At 40.6% G+C, this 17468-nt stretch overlaps 2 protein-coding genes across 2 annotated transcripts; one reads left to right on the plus strand and one right to left on the minus strand.

The window, feature by feature from the left end:
* The first annotated feature begins 905 nt into the window (after window positions 1-905).
* Window positions 906-1926, plus strand: LOC131513563 (olfactory receptor 11A1). Its single transcript, XM_058732663.1, has one exon. It carries the CDS (start codon window positions 979-981, stop codon window positions 1924-1926), a length of 948 nt encoding a protein of 315 aa, XP_058588646.1. The 5' UTR covers window positions 906-978.
* A 13261-nt stretch (window positions 1927-15187) lies between these two features.
* On the minus strand, window positions 15188-16358 carry LOC131513564 (olfactory receptor 12D1-like). The gene has a single exon (XM_058732664.1). The coding sequence runs from the start codon at window positions 16139-16141 to the stop codon at window positions 15188-15190; it is 954 nt and encodes a 317-aa protein (XP_058588647.1). The 5' UTR covers window positions 16142-16358.
* Between the last annotated feature and the right edge of the window lie 1110 nt (window positions 16359-17468).

The raw sequence follows: 17468 nt of genomic DNA on the forward strand, positions 1-17468 counted from the left end.
TGCAATTATTTGTTGATGTGTCCATTTTCTCCACAAGATGGTAAGCTGTTGAGTGTATGGAATGGTTTTATTTGACCTAGAATCTTCAGCACCTGTTGCCTGACCAGATCTTCCCTGTACTTCAAGACTGAGCCTACAACCACCTTCCCTGGCTGGACTGTCATGCCCCCTCCACTCCCTCTGCATTTGGTCCCTCTGTTCCCACATTTATCACATTTCCCCTATAAAACCTTGAATGACTTGATGAAACCAGGATCTAAAGAAGATTGTTTTGATACATGAGAGGGGACAAGGAGTCCACACAGTTGTAACTGCTAAGATCACACAGAGGTGACTGCTAAGAGAGTCATGAAGAGGCTGTGAAGTTGGTGTGTGGGGAGGAGGGAATGTATAAGAACTTCCCAAGGAACAACCAGTGGGATTTTACTGACTGGAGGTTGGGAATGGGAGAGGGCATTCAGCTGAAATGGCAATGATATGGTAAGCTTGGGATCAAAGCAGAATTTCACACTACCTGCCCAGTTGGTTGTGGCTGGGAAAGATATGAGGATTTGTGTTTGATCCTGCTGATTTTGAGCTGAGGGTAGGGAGTGTCTCGCAGGCATTTGGAGGGTATTAGTCTGCTGTCCAGGAGGACGACTGTGTGGCTGGCTCTACACATGAGGCTGGTGGATTCATTGTGTCACAGAAACACTGGGTTGAATTAATAGGGTAAATGGTCCTGAAGACTACGCTTGTGTTTGGACGAACTCTCCTGAGCCATGAAGAACATACACAGTTAAGGACGGTCGGGGGAACAGAGTTGCAGGAGGAAGCCACTATAGGGGGACAGATCAGGATGTGCAAGGGACATTTGTGTGGGAGACTCACCCTCATGTTTTCGCTGTAGCCTTCCTTGTCTTGGAGTTGGTGTTGGAGACAGAGATGCACTAAAATCTCTCCCTTAATCTCTGTCAGGCAGGAACTTGGACGATCCCCATGGAAATGGTTGCTCTAGAAAACCAAACTATCACTGAATTTGTCCTCCTTGGTTTCCATGATGTAGCTGAGCTGCGTCTCGTTTTCTTTGTTGTGCTCACCATTGTCTACGTGTCCATTGTCATGGGGAATGTGCTGATCGTCGTGGCGGTGGTTAGCTCACGGAGGCTCCACACACCCATGTATTTCTTCCTGGCTAACCTGTCCTTCCTGGAGATCCTCTACACCTCCACAGTGGTGCCCAAAATGCTAGAGGGCTTCTTGCAGGAAGCGGCCATCTCTGTGGCTGGTTGCTTGCTGCAGTTCTTTATCTTCGGTTCTCTAGCCACGGCTGAGTGCTTCATGCTGGCTGTCATGGCCTATGATCGCTACCTGGCAATCTGCTATCCACTCCGCTACCCACTCCTGATGGGACCCAGGGGGTGCTTGGGGCTGGTGGTCATAGCTTGGCTCTCTGGCTTCATAGTAGATGGACTGGTTGTGGCCTTAATGGGCCAGCTGAGGTTCTGTGGCCCCAACCACATTGACCACTTTTACTGTGACTTCATGCCCTTGATGGGCCTGGCCTGCTCAGATCCCAGTGTGGCCCAGATGACAACATTCATTCTGTCTGTGGTCTGCCTCACTGTCCCCTTTGGGCTGATTCTGACATCCTATGCCCGGATCGTGGTAACTGTGCTCAAAGTCCCTGCTGGGGCCCAGAGGCGAAAGGTTTTCTCCACCTGCTCCTCCCACCTTGTGGTGGTGTCCACCTTCTATGGAACTCTCATGGTCTTGTACATTGCACCCTCTGCTGTCCGCTCCCAACTTGTCTCCAAGGTCTTCGCCCTGCTCTACACTGTGGTCACCCCTCTTCTCAATCCTGTGATCTACACCCTGAGGAACAAGGAGGTTCATCATGCATTGCGGAGACTTCTGTACGTTAAGCTCACCAAAACACTCAGCTGAGGGAGAATGGTGGTGAGGATTTTATTTGGACTTTGCATGTCTCCATTGGGGTGTCCTTCAGGACTGGTTGGGGAGGAAGAACTTTGTTCTATTTTGACCTTTCTCTCTGTAAAACATTCTGTAGTTACTCTAAAAATGAGCACCAATTTCAAGTGTTAGCTTAAAATTTACATTTATCTTTTATTATTCTTTTTAAAATAGGCTATGAATATTTGATATAGAAAGTAGATACACAGAAACAGAAACAGAAAGCAAAAATATTGGCTACTTGTAATAGGTGTGTACGTGTGTGTGTGTGCATGTGTGTATACACACACATATGTATAAAACAACTTGGATTGTGAAACTGCAATCTGGTTTTTCACTAGACACTATGTCTTAAACATCTTTCTTTTCAACGAGTATGTAGTTATTCATTCTTCTGGGCTTTTAGGATGGTTAAACATGGCTTGTTTAATCTTCGCTTATGGGATTTTTTAGTTGTATGCAATTCTTTCACCATGCAAACATAGTTTACATCCAGATTTTCCTATAATAAATCCTTAGGACTTAAACTGCCCAGTCTAAGGGTATACAATATTTTTTAACATTTAAAGGTGAATGCATTTGCTCTTTTTTAAGTTTTTTTATTGTAGAAAATTTTAAACATATATGAAAGTAGTGAGAAAATTCTAATAACCCCATGTAGCCATCATCCAGCTTCATTATCTACATTTGTCAACCCTATTTCAATGACTCCTTTTTGGAGTCAATGGCTCCTTTTTTTCTGCAGGATTTTCAAGCGACTTTCAGTTGTGTGCATTGTATAAGTACATATTCCACATACAAATATTCTGTGTGCTCTTTGATAAAGGCATTTTTAAATTGTTTTAACTTCAATTACATATAGTTACCATACCATGTAATATTAGTTTTAGGAGTACACTAAAGTGATTCAGTACTTCCATATAACACCCGGTGCTCATCACAACATGTGCACTCCTTGATACCCATCACCTGTTTCCCCCATCCCACCACCCACCTCCTTTCTGGTGACCATCAGTTTGTTTTCTGTAGTTGAGCATCTGTTTCGTGGTTTGCCTCTCTCTTTTTCCTGGTGCTCATTTGTTTTGTTTCTTAAATTCCACATATGGGTGAAATCATAGGGTATTTGTCTTTCTCTGACTGACTTATTTTGCTTAGCATTACACTCTCTAGTTTCATCCTTGTCATTACAAATGGAAAAATGTCATACTTTTTATGGTGGAGTAATATTCCATTGTGTATGTATACCACATCTTCTTTATCCATTAATCAGTTAATGGACACTTGGGCTGCTTCCATAATTTGGCTATTATAAACAATGCTGCAATAAAAATAGGGGTGTACGTATTCTTTGAATTAGTGTTTTCACATTCTTTTGGTAAATACGTAGTAGTGCAATTGCTGGGTCATAGGGTAGTTCTATTTTTAACTTTTTGAGGAGCCTCCATACTGTTTCCCACAGTGGCTTTGCCAGTTTGCATTCCTGCCAGTAGTGTAAGAGAGTTCCCCTTTCTCCATGTACTCACCAACATCTGTTGTTTCCTGAGTTGTTATTTTAGCCATTCTGACAGGCGTGAATTGGTATCTCATTGTGGTTTTGATTTGTATTTCTCTGATGATGGGTGATAGCAGTAACTCTTCTTTAAATGTTTGGTAGAATTCCTCTGTGAAGCTATCTGGTACTGGACTTTTGTTTGTTAGGAGTTTTAAAAATACTGATTCAATTTCCTTACTAGTAATTGATCTGTTCAAATTTTCTATTTCTTCTTTTCAGTTTTGGTAGTTTATATGTTTCTAGGAATTTAGCTATTTTTTTTTTCTGGGTTTTCCGATTTGTTGGCATATAATTTTTCATAATACAATCTTACAATTGTTTGTATTTCTGTGGTGATGGTTGTTAATTTCCTCTCATTTGTGATTTTACTTATTTAAGTCCCTTCTCTTTTTTCCTTGATGAGTGTAGCTAGAGTCTTATCAATTTTGCTATTTTTTCAGTGAACCAACTCCTGGTTTTATTGATCTGTTCTATTGTTTTTTTCAGGGCCTATACCATTTATTTCTGCTCTAATCTTTATTATTTCCTTCCTTCTGCAGGTTTTGGGTTTTGTCTTATTTTGTTTTATTTATTTATTTATTTATTTATTTATTTATTTATTTACTTATTTATTTAACATTTATTTATTTTTGAGACAGAGCATGAATGAGGGAGGGTCAGAGAGAGAGGGAGACACAGAATCTGAAGCAGGCTCCAGGCTCCAGGCTGTCAGCACAAAGCCCGATGCGGGGCTCAAACTCATGGACCGTGAGATCATGACCTAAGCGGAAGTTGGACGCTCAACTGACTGAGCCACCCAGGCGCCCCTATCTATCATCTATCTATCTATCTATCTATCTATCTATCTATCTATCTATCTTCTATCTATCTATCTATCTATCTATCTATCTATCTATGTATTTATTTCTGCTTTAAGTATAAGATGAGGTTGTTTATTTGAACTTTTTCTTGCTTCTTGAGGTAGACCTGTGTTGGTCTAAACTTCCCTCTTAGCCACTTTTTGCTGCATCCCAAAAGTTTTGGAGCATTGTGTTTTCATTTCTATTTGTTTCCATGTACTTCTGATTTCTTCTTTGATTTCTTGGTTGACCCATTCACTGTTTAGTAACATGTTATTTGGCCTCAATGTATTCATGGTCTTTCCAGAATTTTTCTTGCGGTTGATTTCTAGTTTCAGAGTGTTGTGATCAGAAAAGATGCATGGTATGACTGATCTTTTTGAATTTGTTGAGACTTCTCTTGTGGCCTAATATGTGATCTGTTCTAGAGAGTGTTCATTTCATGTGCATGTGGTAAGAATGTATATTCTGCTGTGTTACAATGGAATGTTTCGAATAAATTTGTTAAATCCATCTGGTCTAGTATGTCTTTCAAAGCCATTGTTCTCATGTTGATTTTCCATTTGGATAATCTGTCCATTGATGTGTTAAAGTCCCCTACTATTACTGTATTACTATCGACTATTTCCTTTATGCTTGTTATTAATTGTATGTGTTTGAGTGCCCTCATGTTGGGTCCATAAATATTTATAATTATTTTATCTTCTTGTTGGATTGTAATAATCCAATTATTATTATGTATTATCCTTCTTTGTCTCTTGTTACAGTCTTTGGTTTAAAGTCTGTTTTTTTCTGGTATAAGTATTGCTACCCCAGCTTTCTTTTGAGACCCATTTGGATGATAAATGTTTCCCCATCCCCTCACTTTCAATCTTCAGGTGTGTTTAATTCTGAAATGCATCTTGTAGGAAGCATATAGATAAGTTAAAAAAAATCAATTCTGTTAACCTATGTCCTTTGATTGGTGTGTTTAGTTCATTTACATTCAAAGTAATTATTGATAGATGTCTATTTATTGCCATTTTGTTCCTTGTTTTGTGGTTGTTTCTATAGTTTTTCTCTGGCCTTTTCTTCTCTTGCTCTCTTTCATGGTTTACTGGTTTTCTTTAGTGATATTCTTGAATTCTTTTCTGTTTATTCTTTGCTTATCTTTAAGTGCCTTTTGATTTGTCATTACTATTAGGTTTGTATATAACATCTTCTGCATATAATAGTCTGTATTAAACTGATGGTTGCTTAAGTTTGAATGCATTCTTTACTCCACCCACCCCCATTTTAGGTATATGGTGTCATATGTTAACATCCTTTTATTTTGTGAATGTTTTGACTGATTTTTATAGATATATTTATTTTTCATACTCTCATTTATGATGTTTCCACTCAGAGATTCCTCTTTAATATTTCTTGCAGGGCTGGTTTAGTGGTCACAAGCTTCTTTTGTTTTTGTTTGTCTGAGAAAGTTTTTATCTCTCCTTCCATATCTGAATGATAGCCTTGCTTGATAGAGTATATTTGGCTGCAGATTTTTTCCATTCAGCACTTTGAATATGTCATGCTAATCCGTTCTGGTTTGCAGAATTTCTGCTGAAAAATCCTCTGATAACCTTATGGGATTTCCTTTGTATATAACTGATTTCTTTTCTCCTGCTGCTTTTAAAATTCTCTCTTTTAACTACTTTTTGCCATTTTAATTACTGTGTGTCTTGGCATGGACATCGTTGGGTCAGTTTTTTGGATCTGGATTTCTGTTTCTTACCCCCAGAAGGAAGTTTTAAGCTACTATTTCTTAAAAAAATTTTTTCTGCCCCCTTTTCTTTTCTTCTTCTGGGATCCTTATAATATTGACGTTATTATGCTTGATGGAGTCACTGAGTTCCCTAAGTCTATTTGCATAATTTTTTTCTCTCTTTTGCTTGATTACTATCCATTACTCTGTCTTCCAGATCATTAATTCATTCCTCTGCTTCATCTAGGCTGTTATTTATTCCCTCAAGAGTATTTTTATTTCATTTATTGTGTTTTTCACCTCTGTTTTTTTTTTTTTTATCTCCTTGTTAAAGGACTCACTGATGTCCTCAGCTTCTTTCTCAAGTCCAATGAGTATCTTTATGATACTTACTTAAATTTTATATCAGGCATATTACTTAAGTCTGTTTTGCTCTTGTTGAGGTCTCAATAATTCATTTTTATTTTTATTTCCCTTGTCTCCAGAGACATGTCTAGTAAGAAGTTGCTGTGGCTGAGGCTACAGAGGTACTGCCTGTTTTCTCCCATAGGATTTTGATGGTTTCCTGTCTTACATATGTCTTTCATCCATTTATTTTTTGTGTATGGTGTAAGAAAGTGGTGCAGTTTCATTCTTTTGCATGTCGCTGTCCAGTTCTCCCAGCACCATTTCTGAAAGAGATTGTTTTGTTTTTGTTTTTTCCATTGGATATTCTTTTCTTCTTTGTCAAGGTTAGGTGGCCATATATTTGTTGGTCCATTTCTGGGTTCTTTATCCTATTCCATTGATCTGTGTGTCTATTTTTTGCCAATATCATACTGTCTTGATGATTACAGCTTTGTAATAGAGTTTGAAGTCTGGAATTGTGATGTCTCCAGCTTTTGTTTTCTTTTTCAACATTGTCTATTAGGGGTCTTTTGTGTCCCCATAAAAATTTTAGATTGTTTGTTCTAGCTCTGTGAAGAATGCTGGTGTTGTTTTGATAGGGCTTGCATTGAATGTGTAGATTGCTTTGGGTAGCAGCAACATTTTAACAATATTTGTTCTTCCAATCCATGAGCATGGCATGTTTTTCTGTGTCTTCTTCAATTTTGTTCATGAACTTTCTATAGTTTTCAGCATACACATCTTTTACCTCCTTAGGTTTATTCCTAGGCATCTTATAGTTTTTAGTGCAATTATAAATGGGATCAATTCTCTGATATGTCTTTCTGCTGCTTCATTGTATAGAAATGCAACTGATCTCTGTACATTGATTTTATATCCTGTGACTTTGCTGAATTCATGTATCAGTTCTAGCAGTTCTTTTGTAGAGTCTTTGGGTTTTCCAGGTAGAGTATCAGGTTATTTGTGAAGAGTGAAAGTTTGACTTCTTCCTTGCTGATTTGTATGCCTTTTACTTCTTTTTGTTGCCTGATTGCTGAGGGTAGGACTTCCAGTACTATGTTGCACAACACTGGTGAGAGTGGACATCCCTGTCATGTTCCTGATCTTAGGAGGGAAGTTCTCAGTTTTTCCCCATTGAGGATGATATTAGCTGTGGGTCTTTCATATACTACTTCTATGATCTTGAGGCATGTTCCTTCTATCCCTACTTTCTTGAGGGTTTTTATCAAGAAAGACTCTGTATTTTGTCAAATGCTTTTTCTGCATCTATTGAAAGGATCATATGGTTCCTATCCCTTCTTTTATTAATATGGTGTATCATGTTGATTGATTTGCAAATCTTCAACCAGTCCTGCAGCCCAGAAACGAATCCCACTTGATCGTGGTGAATAGTTCTTTTAATGTACTGTTAGATTCGATTTGATAATATCTTGTTGAGAATTTGTGCATCCATGTTCATCAAAAATTGGCCTGTAATTCTCCTTTTAGCGGGGTCTTTGTCTGGTTTAGGAATCAAGGTAATTCTGGTTTCATAGAATAAATTTGGAAGCTTTTCTTCCATTTCTATTCTTTGGAACAGTTTGAGGAGAATAGGTATTAACTCTTCATTAAATGTCTAGAAGCATTCCCCTGGGAAACCATCTGGCCCAGGACTTTTACTTATGGGGATACTTTTAAAAACCGAGTCGATTTTGGGGCACATGGGTGGCTCAGTCAGTTGAGCATCCGACTTCGGCTCAGGTCATGATCTCGCAGTTTGTGGGTTCAAGCCCCGCATCAGGCTCTGTGCTGACAGCTCAGAGACTGGAGCCTGCTTCAGATCTTGTGTCTCCCTCCCTCTCTTCCCCTCCCCTGCTTGCACTCTCTCTTGCCTATTCTCTCTCTCAAAAATAAATGAATGTTAAAAAAATTAAAAAAAAAAAAACTAAGTTAATTTTTTTTTTGCTTGTTATGGGCCTGTTCAAATTTTCTATTTTTTCCTGTTTGATTTTTGGTACTGTGTTAGTGCCTGGATGTTTGTCCATTTCTTCCAGATTGTCCAGTTTGTTGGCGTATAATTTTTCATGGTATTCTCTTATAATTGTATTTCTGTGGTGTTGGTTGTGATCTCTCCTCTTTTATTCATGATTTTATTTATTTGGGTCCTCTCTCTTTTCTTTTTAAGAAGTCTGGCTAGGGGGTTATCAATTTTGTTTATTCTTTCAAAAAAAACAGCTCTTAGGGACGCCTGGGTGGCTCAGTCATTTAAGCATCCAACTTTGGCTCAGCTCATGATCTCACAGTCTGTGAGTTCAAGCCCCGTGTTGGGCTCTGTGCTGATGGCTCATAGCCTGGAGCCTGCTTCAGATTCCGTGTCTTCCTCTTTCTCTCTCTGCCCCTCCCCTGCTTGCACTCTCTCTCTGTCTCTCTCTCAAAAGTAAATAAACATGAAAAAACAAACAAATAAACAAAAAAACAGCTCTTCGATTCATTGATCTGTTCTATTGTTTTTTTTTTTTTTTTTGGATTCTATACCATTTATTTCCACTGTAGTCTTTAGTATTTCCCTTATTCTGCTGGCTTTGGGCTTTATTTGCTGCTCCTTTTCTAGCTCCTTTAGGTGCAAGATTAGGTTGTGTATTTGGGGCCTTTCTTGCTCCTTTGGATAGGACTGAATGTGTTTTTTTAAATTTTTTTAATGTATATTAATTTTTGAGAGAGAGAGAGAGCCAGAGCATGAGAAGTGGAGTGGCAGAAAGAGAGAGAGAGGGAGATGCAGAATCAGAGGCTGGCTCCAGGTCCCGAGCTGTCAGCCCAACATGGGGCTTGAACTCACAAACTGCGAGATCATGACCTGAGCTGAAGTCAGATGCTTGACCAACTGAATCACTCAGGCACCCGAGGCCTGAATGTTTTTTATTTTTTTTTTTTTAAATTTTTTTTCAACGTTTTTTATTTATTTTTGGGACAGAGAGAGACAGAGCATGAACAGGGGAGGGGCAGAGAGAGAGGGAGACACAGAATCCGAAACAGGCTCCAGGCTCCGAGCCGTCAGCCCAGAGCCTGACGCGGGGCTCGAACTCACGGACCGCGAGATCGTGACCTGGCTGAAGTCGGACGCTTAACCGACTGCGCCACCCAGGCGCCCCCTGAATGTTTTTTAAAATGTCTTTATGGATGAGGCTGAGAAGATGGTGGATTGTCAGGATTCTAAACTCACCTCAATGCACAGATACAATGAGATAACACTCACATCAGCTTAAATATCCCAGAAAAAGACCCAATGACTGGCAGAACAAACTCCACAACCAAGGGTAGAGAAGAGGCCACAAGGAAGAAGGTTGGAAAGGCAGAGATGCAATTTGAGACCTAAAAGGACTGTGGCCATCTGTGGACCAGAAGAAACCAAGAGCACGGTGAAGGTCAAAAAACAGATGATCCCACTGGGGACCTGCACAGGGAAGATGAACCCCCAAAACATTTGGCTTTGAAAGCCAGAGGAGTCAAATTTCATGAGGTCTCACAAACAGCCTGGACTTACAGCCTGGAATTCTTAAAATCAGCCTGCCTGTCTCTGGGAGAGCCCTGAAGGCATTAGGAAGCAGAGTCTGAGCCCTTAAAGCTACAGCACAACAAACAGCTCTAGCAGATATAGCATAGAGCCGGTAGTTTGAAAAACACCAGGAGAGACAGGAGGATTTACTCATCACAGAGCATGTTTGGAGAGATATGGATCTCAAAAAGACTCCTCCAGGAACAAAGGAACTGGCCAGTGTTATTTCCCTCCCCCACACCCATGCATAAGTACGTGGCCACTTGTGGGAACCAACACTGCCTCCACACTTGCTTCCTAACTTGCTTGCACCAAGCCCCACCCCCACGTGCTTCCCGTTCCAGCCTTTCCAGTCACACTTGCCTCAGTCCCAGAACTGCAGGCTCCTCCCCCAGAACACCAAAGCGAACCTCACAAGCACTTTATCTCCTGACCTTCACCTTGTGTGGGGCCTCAGTCTTGGTTGCTGTGGCGGGGGACGCACTGTGGCAACAGAAGCCTGAGGTGCACCTTATTAAAAATGAGGGACCCACTCATATGCCCATTGCAGATCCCCTTAAGTTGGTCATCCTGGCAGTGGCGTCCACAGATGTCAATTAGCAAGCACACCACCAATGTGTACCTGTTAATACCTACCCACACCTGGCAGGGACCAAACACTACCCACATAGGAAAAAAGGCCACTGCAGATAACTGAACTGAAGGGGAAAGCAGAAAAGAACACGACAGAGACACTCCCTGAAGTGCCAGGTCCTGGGCAAAGAGGACACAGCACTGCAGGGCATTTCAAGACCTTTTCTTCATAAGGCCATTACCGTCAAGAACAAGAGACATAACTGCCTTCTCTAACACACAGAGACAGACACAGGTAGAGTTAGAAAAAGTGAGGTGCGAGAGAAATATGTCTCAAAAGTAACAGGACCAAACCACAGCAAGAGAACAAACCGAGGGTTATGGAGGGTGGTGGGTGGGGGCGGGCCAAAAGGGTGACAGGTATTAGGAGGGCACTTGTTAGGATGAGCACTGGGTGTCATATGTAAGTGATGAATCACCGGCTTCTACTTCTGAAGCCAAGACTACACTGTTGTTAACTAGAATATAAATTAACAAAAACAAACACACTGACAGTGCCATTATGACACTTACACTATGATCAGAATCTCCTCAATGTCATTTAATACACAAGCCATGTTCAATTTTTCCAGTTGTCTTTCAGTAAATTCTTAGACTTAGGATTTGAGAAAGGTTCTTACAATGTATCTTGTTTTATGTTTCTTATTCCCTTATTTCATAGCACCCCCCCCCCCCTTTTATCATGTCATTGACCTACTGGAGAAATCTGATTATCTGTCCTATACGTGTTCCATATTCTAAATTAGACTTACTGCTTATTTATAGTCTTAACTTCTATTCCTATATCTTATATAGACTCGTTTTGATTGGTCTCCACCTGTTGAGTGATACATTCAGCTAGGAATGGCTGGGGCACTCTCCTGGGCCCTCATTGACATTTCCCTGTTGGGAGTCAATGTTGTGGCTAGACCACCTGTTATGATTGTTATTATAATTGCAAGACACACTCCAGCAACAACCATCAGGGAGCTTTGAAAAGGCAAGATTTATCACTCAGTCCTGTGGGTACACAGTACTGCTGAGGCCACACAGGGCTTGGGGAAAGGGAGAGAGCACAGGGGCCTGGGGCTCTGCCTGTGTTGGGATCAGGGGAGGAGTGTCTAGGGTATTGGGCATTTACTCTTCTTTGCTGAATTTAAAACATAAGAGCAGTAATTAAAGCACGGGAAGGGAAAAGCAGGGTCACTCAAGTGACCAGCTGTCTATGTCACCAGGGTTCTCTCAAAGGGGAACTGCATGGGTCACTCGAGTGACCAGCTGTCTATGTCACCAGGGTTCTCTCAAAGGGGAACTGCATGGGTCACTCGAGTGATCAGCTATTTGTGTCACCAGGGCTCTCTCAAAGGGGAACTGCATGGGTCACTCGAGTGACCAGCTGTCTATGTCACCAGGGCTCTCTCAAAGGGGAACTGCATGGGTGGGGCGCTCTGCTCCTTATGTAGTTATGTATTTGGCGATATGTTTATTCCAGGTGGCTAACTTTGAAATGGATGTCTCAGCAACAAAAAGCTTAATGTCAGGCACCTACATTACAATAAAAAAAACCTGTTAGCACTTAAACTACAAAACTGATACTGAGATAGAAGCTTGATTAGATCTTTGATAACTTTGAGGCAGAATATCTCAAAGTTGCTGTTTTAGTTCTGTTATAGCATCTCATGAGACAGTGCTTGTGCTACTTTTAGTGATGCTATTTATATTATTGACCAGTGGGGTCAGGTGGTGTCAGTCTGTTCCATGTATTATTCAATTTCCAATCATCTTTAACCATATTATATTAGTTTATTTGTTATATTATATTATAATTTTATTTTTTAATGTTTTTATTTATTTTTGAGAGAGACAGAGAGAGAGTGAGCAAACAGGGGAGGGGCAGAGAGAGAGGGAGACACAGAATCTGAAGCAGGCTCCAGGCTCCAAGCTGTCAGCACAGAGCCCGATGCAGGGTTTGAACTGCAAACTGCAAGATCATGACCTGAGTCGAAGTTGGATGCTCAACCGAATGTTACCCAGGCTCCCCTCACCTAATAATTTTACAATCCATTCATGATGTATGCCTAAAATTATTTAATTCTTTAAGCATAATTCCCTTTGGAAAATTATGATTAATTAACACATAGTGTTATATTAGTTTCAGGTGTACAATAATGATTGAACAATTCTATAAATGACTCAGTGCTCATCAGGATAAGTATACTCTTTTTTTTTTTAATTTTATTTTGGGAGGATAAGTGTACTCTTAATCATTTTCACCAATTTCCACCATCTCCTACCCACATCCCCTCTGTCAACTACCAGCTCATTTTCTGTACCTAAGAGTCTGTTTTTTGTCTTTTCTTCTCTTTGTTTGTTCATTTGTTTGGTTTCTTAAATTATACAAATAAAAAAATAATATGGTGTTTGTCTTTATCTGACTTATTTCATTTAGCATTATATCCTCCAGGTCTATTCACATAGTCACAAATGGCAGGATTTCCTTTTTTTCTCACGACTGAAAAATATTCCATATATAAACCCAAATGTATGTCTGTGTCTACCTAGGGCAGATAATTGGACACATCGGTTTGAAGTTCTTGAGATAAAAAGGAACCAAGCTTGAGAAACTGGACCCAACAAGCCTCATCTGTACCTTGACCCAATGTAGGTGAAAAGACATAGACTCTGACTAATACTGCAACGGGATGAGATTTTAGTATTATTTGGAGGGAGAGTAAGTGTGATTTGTATGTGGGGACAATGTTAATTATTAGAGTTGGACTAGAGTGGATTAAAGATGTCCACAAAATTTTTTTGATGTTCTTTCCCATGAAAGGTAGGGATTTCTTCTCTATAAAGTTTGTTAGGCCTGTGACCATTTTGTCCAAGAGAGAATAGTACAGGTGATGTCAATACTGGTTCTTGGGTTTGTTGGAGAGATGACTGGCAGCTTTTGCCGTGGTCTGTTGGCCCCCACATAGAGTGTCAAGCCTGAGGCCTCCATGCTGCAAAAGCACAGAACAGCCATTTGGAGAGAGCGGACCAAGGGAGACCCAGACAGAGACTTTGCCAGCTCTCAGCTCTTCCACGCGAGGATGCTCACGTCAGCTCAGCCACGGCACAAGCATGATCGAGGAGAACCAGCCCTGCCCTGCTCTGTTCTTCCCAGTTCCTGAGCCTCAGAAGAATGCAATTGACTGGTATAGGTGTCTTCAGCTTCTGTGTTTGGGGATGCTAGTGTGTTATGCAGCAGTAGCCAACCAGATAATGACGTGTTCTTCTCTGGTTCATGGCCTGCGTGGAGCTTGGATTTTGTAAACAATTCTGATCAACAGAAATGAGGGGCTGAGACAGTTCAGGGTAGAAGATGCCTTCTCCACAGACACATTTTATTTTTTTTAATAAACAAAAGTAGAATTGGGGGACCAAAAACAGTGGATGAGATCAAACCACATTGTTTGTGTTCACAAAAGTGGATGCAGAGAATTTGAACAGTGAGTCCCTGAGCTCATAAAGTCCTGTCACAGTCTTCACCTGCATCTATAAATAGTCATAAATGCTTCTCCCACCATCCCTCATGCACAGAAACCACCCCCGGGATTTAGAAAATAGGGAACACAGTGCCTCCCGACATTAGCTCCAGAAATGTCTCAGCAATTATGATTTAGTTGCTTTCGTTACATTTGGGTTTGGTGACAAGTAAGGAAAACAAGACAACATTTTGATAAATTTTGCACATTTCATCAGTATTATGTCACATTGCATCATAACAGTCACTGGAAATTATCATAGAAATAGTAAAACCAAACAAAAAATAGGAAGTGTTTTGAAACTCAACATTTTCCATGACCAAACACTGAGGGAAAAATTACCTATTAAGTAGCTAGAGAGGGACTCTGAGATTTTAATTTCATTCTGTCCCCACTTTCAACAAGATTTAACAGGACTCTTTTACCATTCATCCAGTTGACTTTAAAAAAATCTCTGGAGATAAAGGATCCACAGCACTTAGATAAACCATTGGCTATTTTATCCCTGTCAATTAGTGCTTAAATCATTTGTTTTAATCATTTATTTGCCTCCAGCTTAGGGAAAAAAGAAATCATAATGTAATGGTTAAAAATTCCTCTTAACTCATTCTCATATATGAATTACCATTTCTTATCCTATTAAATGTTCAAATTCAATTCCTCAAAATATAACAGTATAAGAATTTTATTGCTCACCTTAGAATACATTAACTTAGAAGAAGCACACAGATAAACAGCCCTAAGTAGTATTCATGTACCCAATATGTGAGTGATATAGGCATATTTCTATCCCTGATGTCATTAGAGAATCCATAAGAATACATAAAAAATCAGTTTTATGAAGTGATATCCTGAACAAAAACCGAACATTAGGATTCTATGGCTGATGTCCCATGGGTTCAGGTTTCCATTTTGCTACCTAAGAATGCATTATTTAACACAATCTGGACTTTCTCATTTATCTTTTCTTCAGACTACACCTGTTACACATATCGTACATGATCTCAGAAGCAGTCTAACCTCACACACCAACTTCATCATCGCCTATTGCTTCCTGTCTTAGAAGTGTGCTCTAGATGTGTTCAGGTCGCCCCTCCTACTGAAGACACTACTCAAGGCAGCCTTCACGTCCTTGTTCCTCAGTGTATAGATCAGTGGGTTCAACATAGGAGTGACCACAGTGTACATGATGGCAGCGACCTGGTCCTGGTCCATGGAGCTGCCTGAGGTAGGAGATATGTAAGTGAAGATAACAGGAGCATAGAGAAGAATGACCACCATGAAGTGAGAGGCACACGTGGACAGTGCTTTGTGGAGCGCACTACAGGAGTGGGTCTTGGAGAAAAGAGAGATGATTATGGAGAAGTAGGAGAGAAGTGTTAGGAAGAAGGGGCCCATGGCAATGGTCCCGGTAACCGTGTTGAGAAGCCACTGGTTGAGCTCCGTGTTCCCGCAGGCCAACTCCAGCAAAGGCTTGACATCACAGAAGAAGTGATGGATCTGATGAGAACCACAGAAGTTCAAGCGAGAGGTCATCATGGAGTGCAACAGGGCATGGAAAAAACCAATGGTCCAGACTGTGACAGCCATCTGGGTACAGAGCTGGTAATTCATGATGACAGAGTAATGCAGTGGCCTGCAGATGGCCACAAAGCGGTCAAAGGCCATCACGGCCAACAGCATGGCCTCCGTGCTGCCCAGGAAGTGGAAGAAGTGAAGCTGGGTTATGCATCCCAAGAAGGAAATTGCCTTGTGTGTAGAGAAGAAGTTCTCCAGCATCTTTGGCAGTGTCACTGTGGAGTAGCAGATATCTAGACACGACAGATTTCCCAGGAAGAAATACATGGGTAAATGGAGTCTTGGATCAGAGACGACAACCAGGAGGACTGCTCCATTGCCAACCACACTGACCACGTAAATTGCAAGGAAAACCACGAAGAGATAAGGCTGCAGTGCTTGGATGTCTGTGACTCCCAGGAGGAGAAATGCAGTGACTGAGGTTTGATTCAGCATGGCTTAAGAGAAAGGATGAATTACTCTATGGAACGTACCCCTGTTGAGAATCAGAGACTTTGCAGCTGAGGATTTTCCCGTCTACACAGTTTTCCCTCTTTGAGGATTTTCCCTCTTTGAGGGAGAGCATTGTTGTTTTACACAGTTCCCACATCAGACCTTTTATAGGATTTGCCTCATTAGACTATTAGATATTATGGTGAACTGTTGGTTATGGGCCATTGGTCCACCATTTTTCCCCCTTATTTGATTTGTCATTAATATGTTTCTTTCTCCCAGAGACTCAGAGCATGTAGCCAACCTACCATCTTCTCTGGCTGTGCACATCTACCTTCTGATACAAGTGTCCTCTCATCTCCTTAATGAACTCTAATGGGGGTTCTAATGAACTCTAATTAACTACTTGCCCAGACTGCTATATCCAGACATTGTAAGAAAGCACCTGAAGGATTTTTAATTAAGAAAAATAGACAAGGAAAGAATGACACCAATGCAAGGAGGTCTGAATTAATATCCAGATATGGGATTGCCTCTTATAAAAAGGCAAATCTTGGAGAACCTGAGTGGCTCAGTTGGTTGGGGTCCGACTTTGGCTCAGGTCATGATCTCATGGCTTGTTATTTCAAGTCCCATGTGGGGCTCTGTTCTACCACTCAGAGCCTGGAGCTTGCTTCAGATTCTGTGTCTTCCTCTCTCTCTACCCCTCCCCCACTCTCACTGTGTCTCTCTGTGTCTCAAAAATAAATACACATTAAAAAATTTTTAAAAAGGCACATCTTTCTAAGTTTGGGGGAAATCCCTAGAGGAGCATAGAAAGATTTGATGTGAGAGGAATTGGAGTGGGTTAATGAGGGACCACTTCTCCATAGCCTGTGGGATTCTAGCCCATAGAGATGGAGGAATTTAGAGAATATACCCAATCTGTGCTGGGCCTCTGTGAAAGGCTGGCTCCATGCAGGTCAGAGTAGTTTGCTTTGATGACCATGTGTGTTCTGCACAGTGTTAATCCTACCTCTCCTGTGTAAGATACACATGATATGGCAAATATCATTTTGAGTTCTCTGACTCATCAAACTAAATTGTATCAAAAATCCATTTAGGGAAGAGACCTCTGTCTAATATTTAAGGAAAATTTCCAATCAGACTTGTTCTTATTCAGTGATTTATTTCACTGCAATTTTAATAGTGAGAGATTGCATATTTATCTGGAGAAAAATTAGGAAACCAGGCATGCTGAATTCAGAATGTATATGGCAATAAAAGTATATAAAGAGCCTTCACAATCCACAAATGAAATGAGGAATCCATCATAAAATAGGAAACCAGC

This window comes from Neofelis nebulosa, chromosome 6, assembly GCF_028018385.1.
Source record: "Neofelis nebulosa isolate mNeoNeb1 chromosome 6, mNeoNeb1.pri, whole genome shotgun sequence".
Taxonomy (NCBI): Eukaryota; Metazoa; Chordata; class Mammalia; order Carnivora; family Felidae; genus Neofelis; species Neofelis nebulosa.

Bases quoted from the DNA above. Each gene is read 5' to 3' on its own strand.
- LOC131513563 (XM_058732663.1), top strand. From the start codon at position 979: ATGGAAATGGTTGCTCTAGAAAACCAAACTATCACTGAATTTGTCCTC.
- LOC131513564 (XM_058732664.1), bottom strand. From the start codon at position 16,141: ATGCTGAATCAAACCTCAGTCACTGCATTTCTCCTCCTGGGAGTCACA.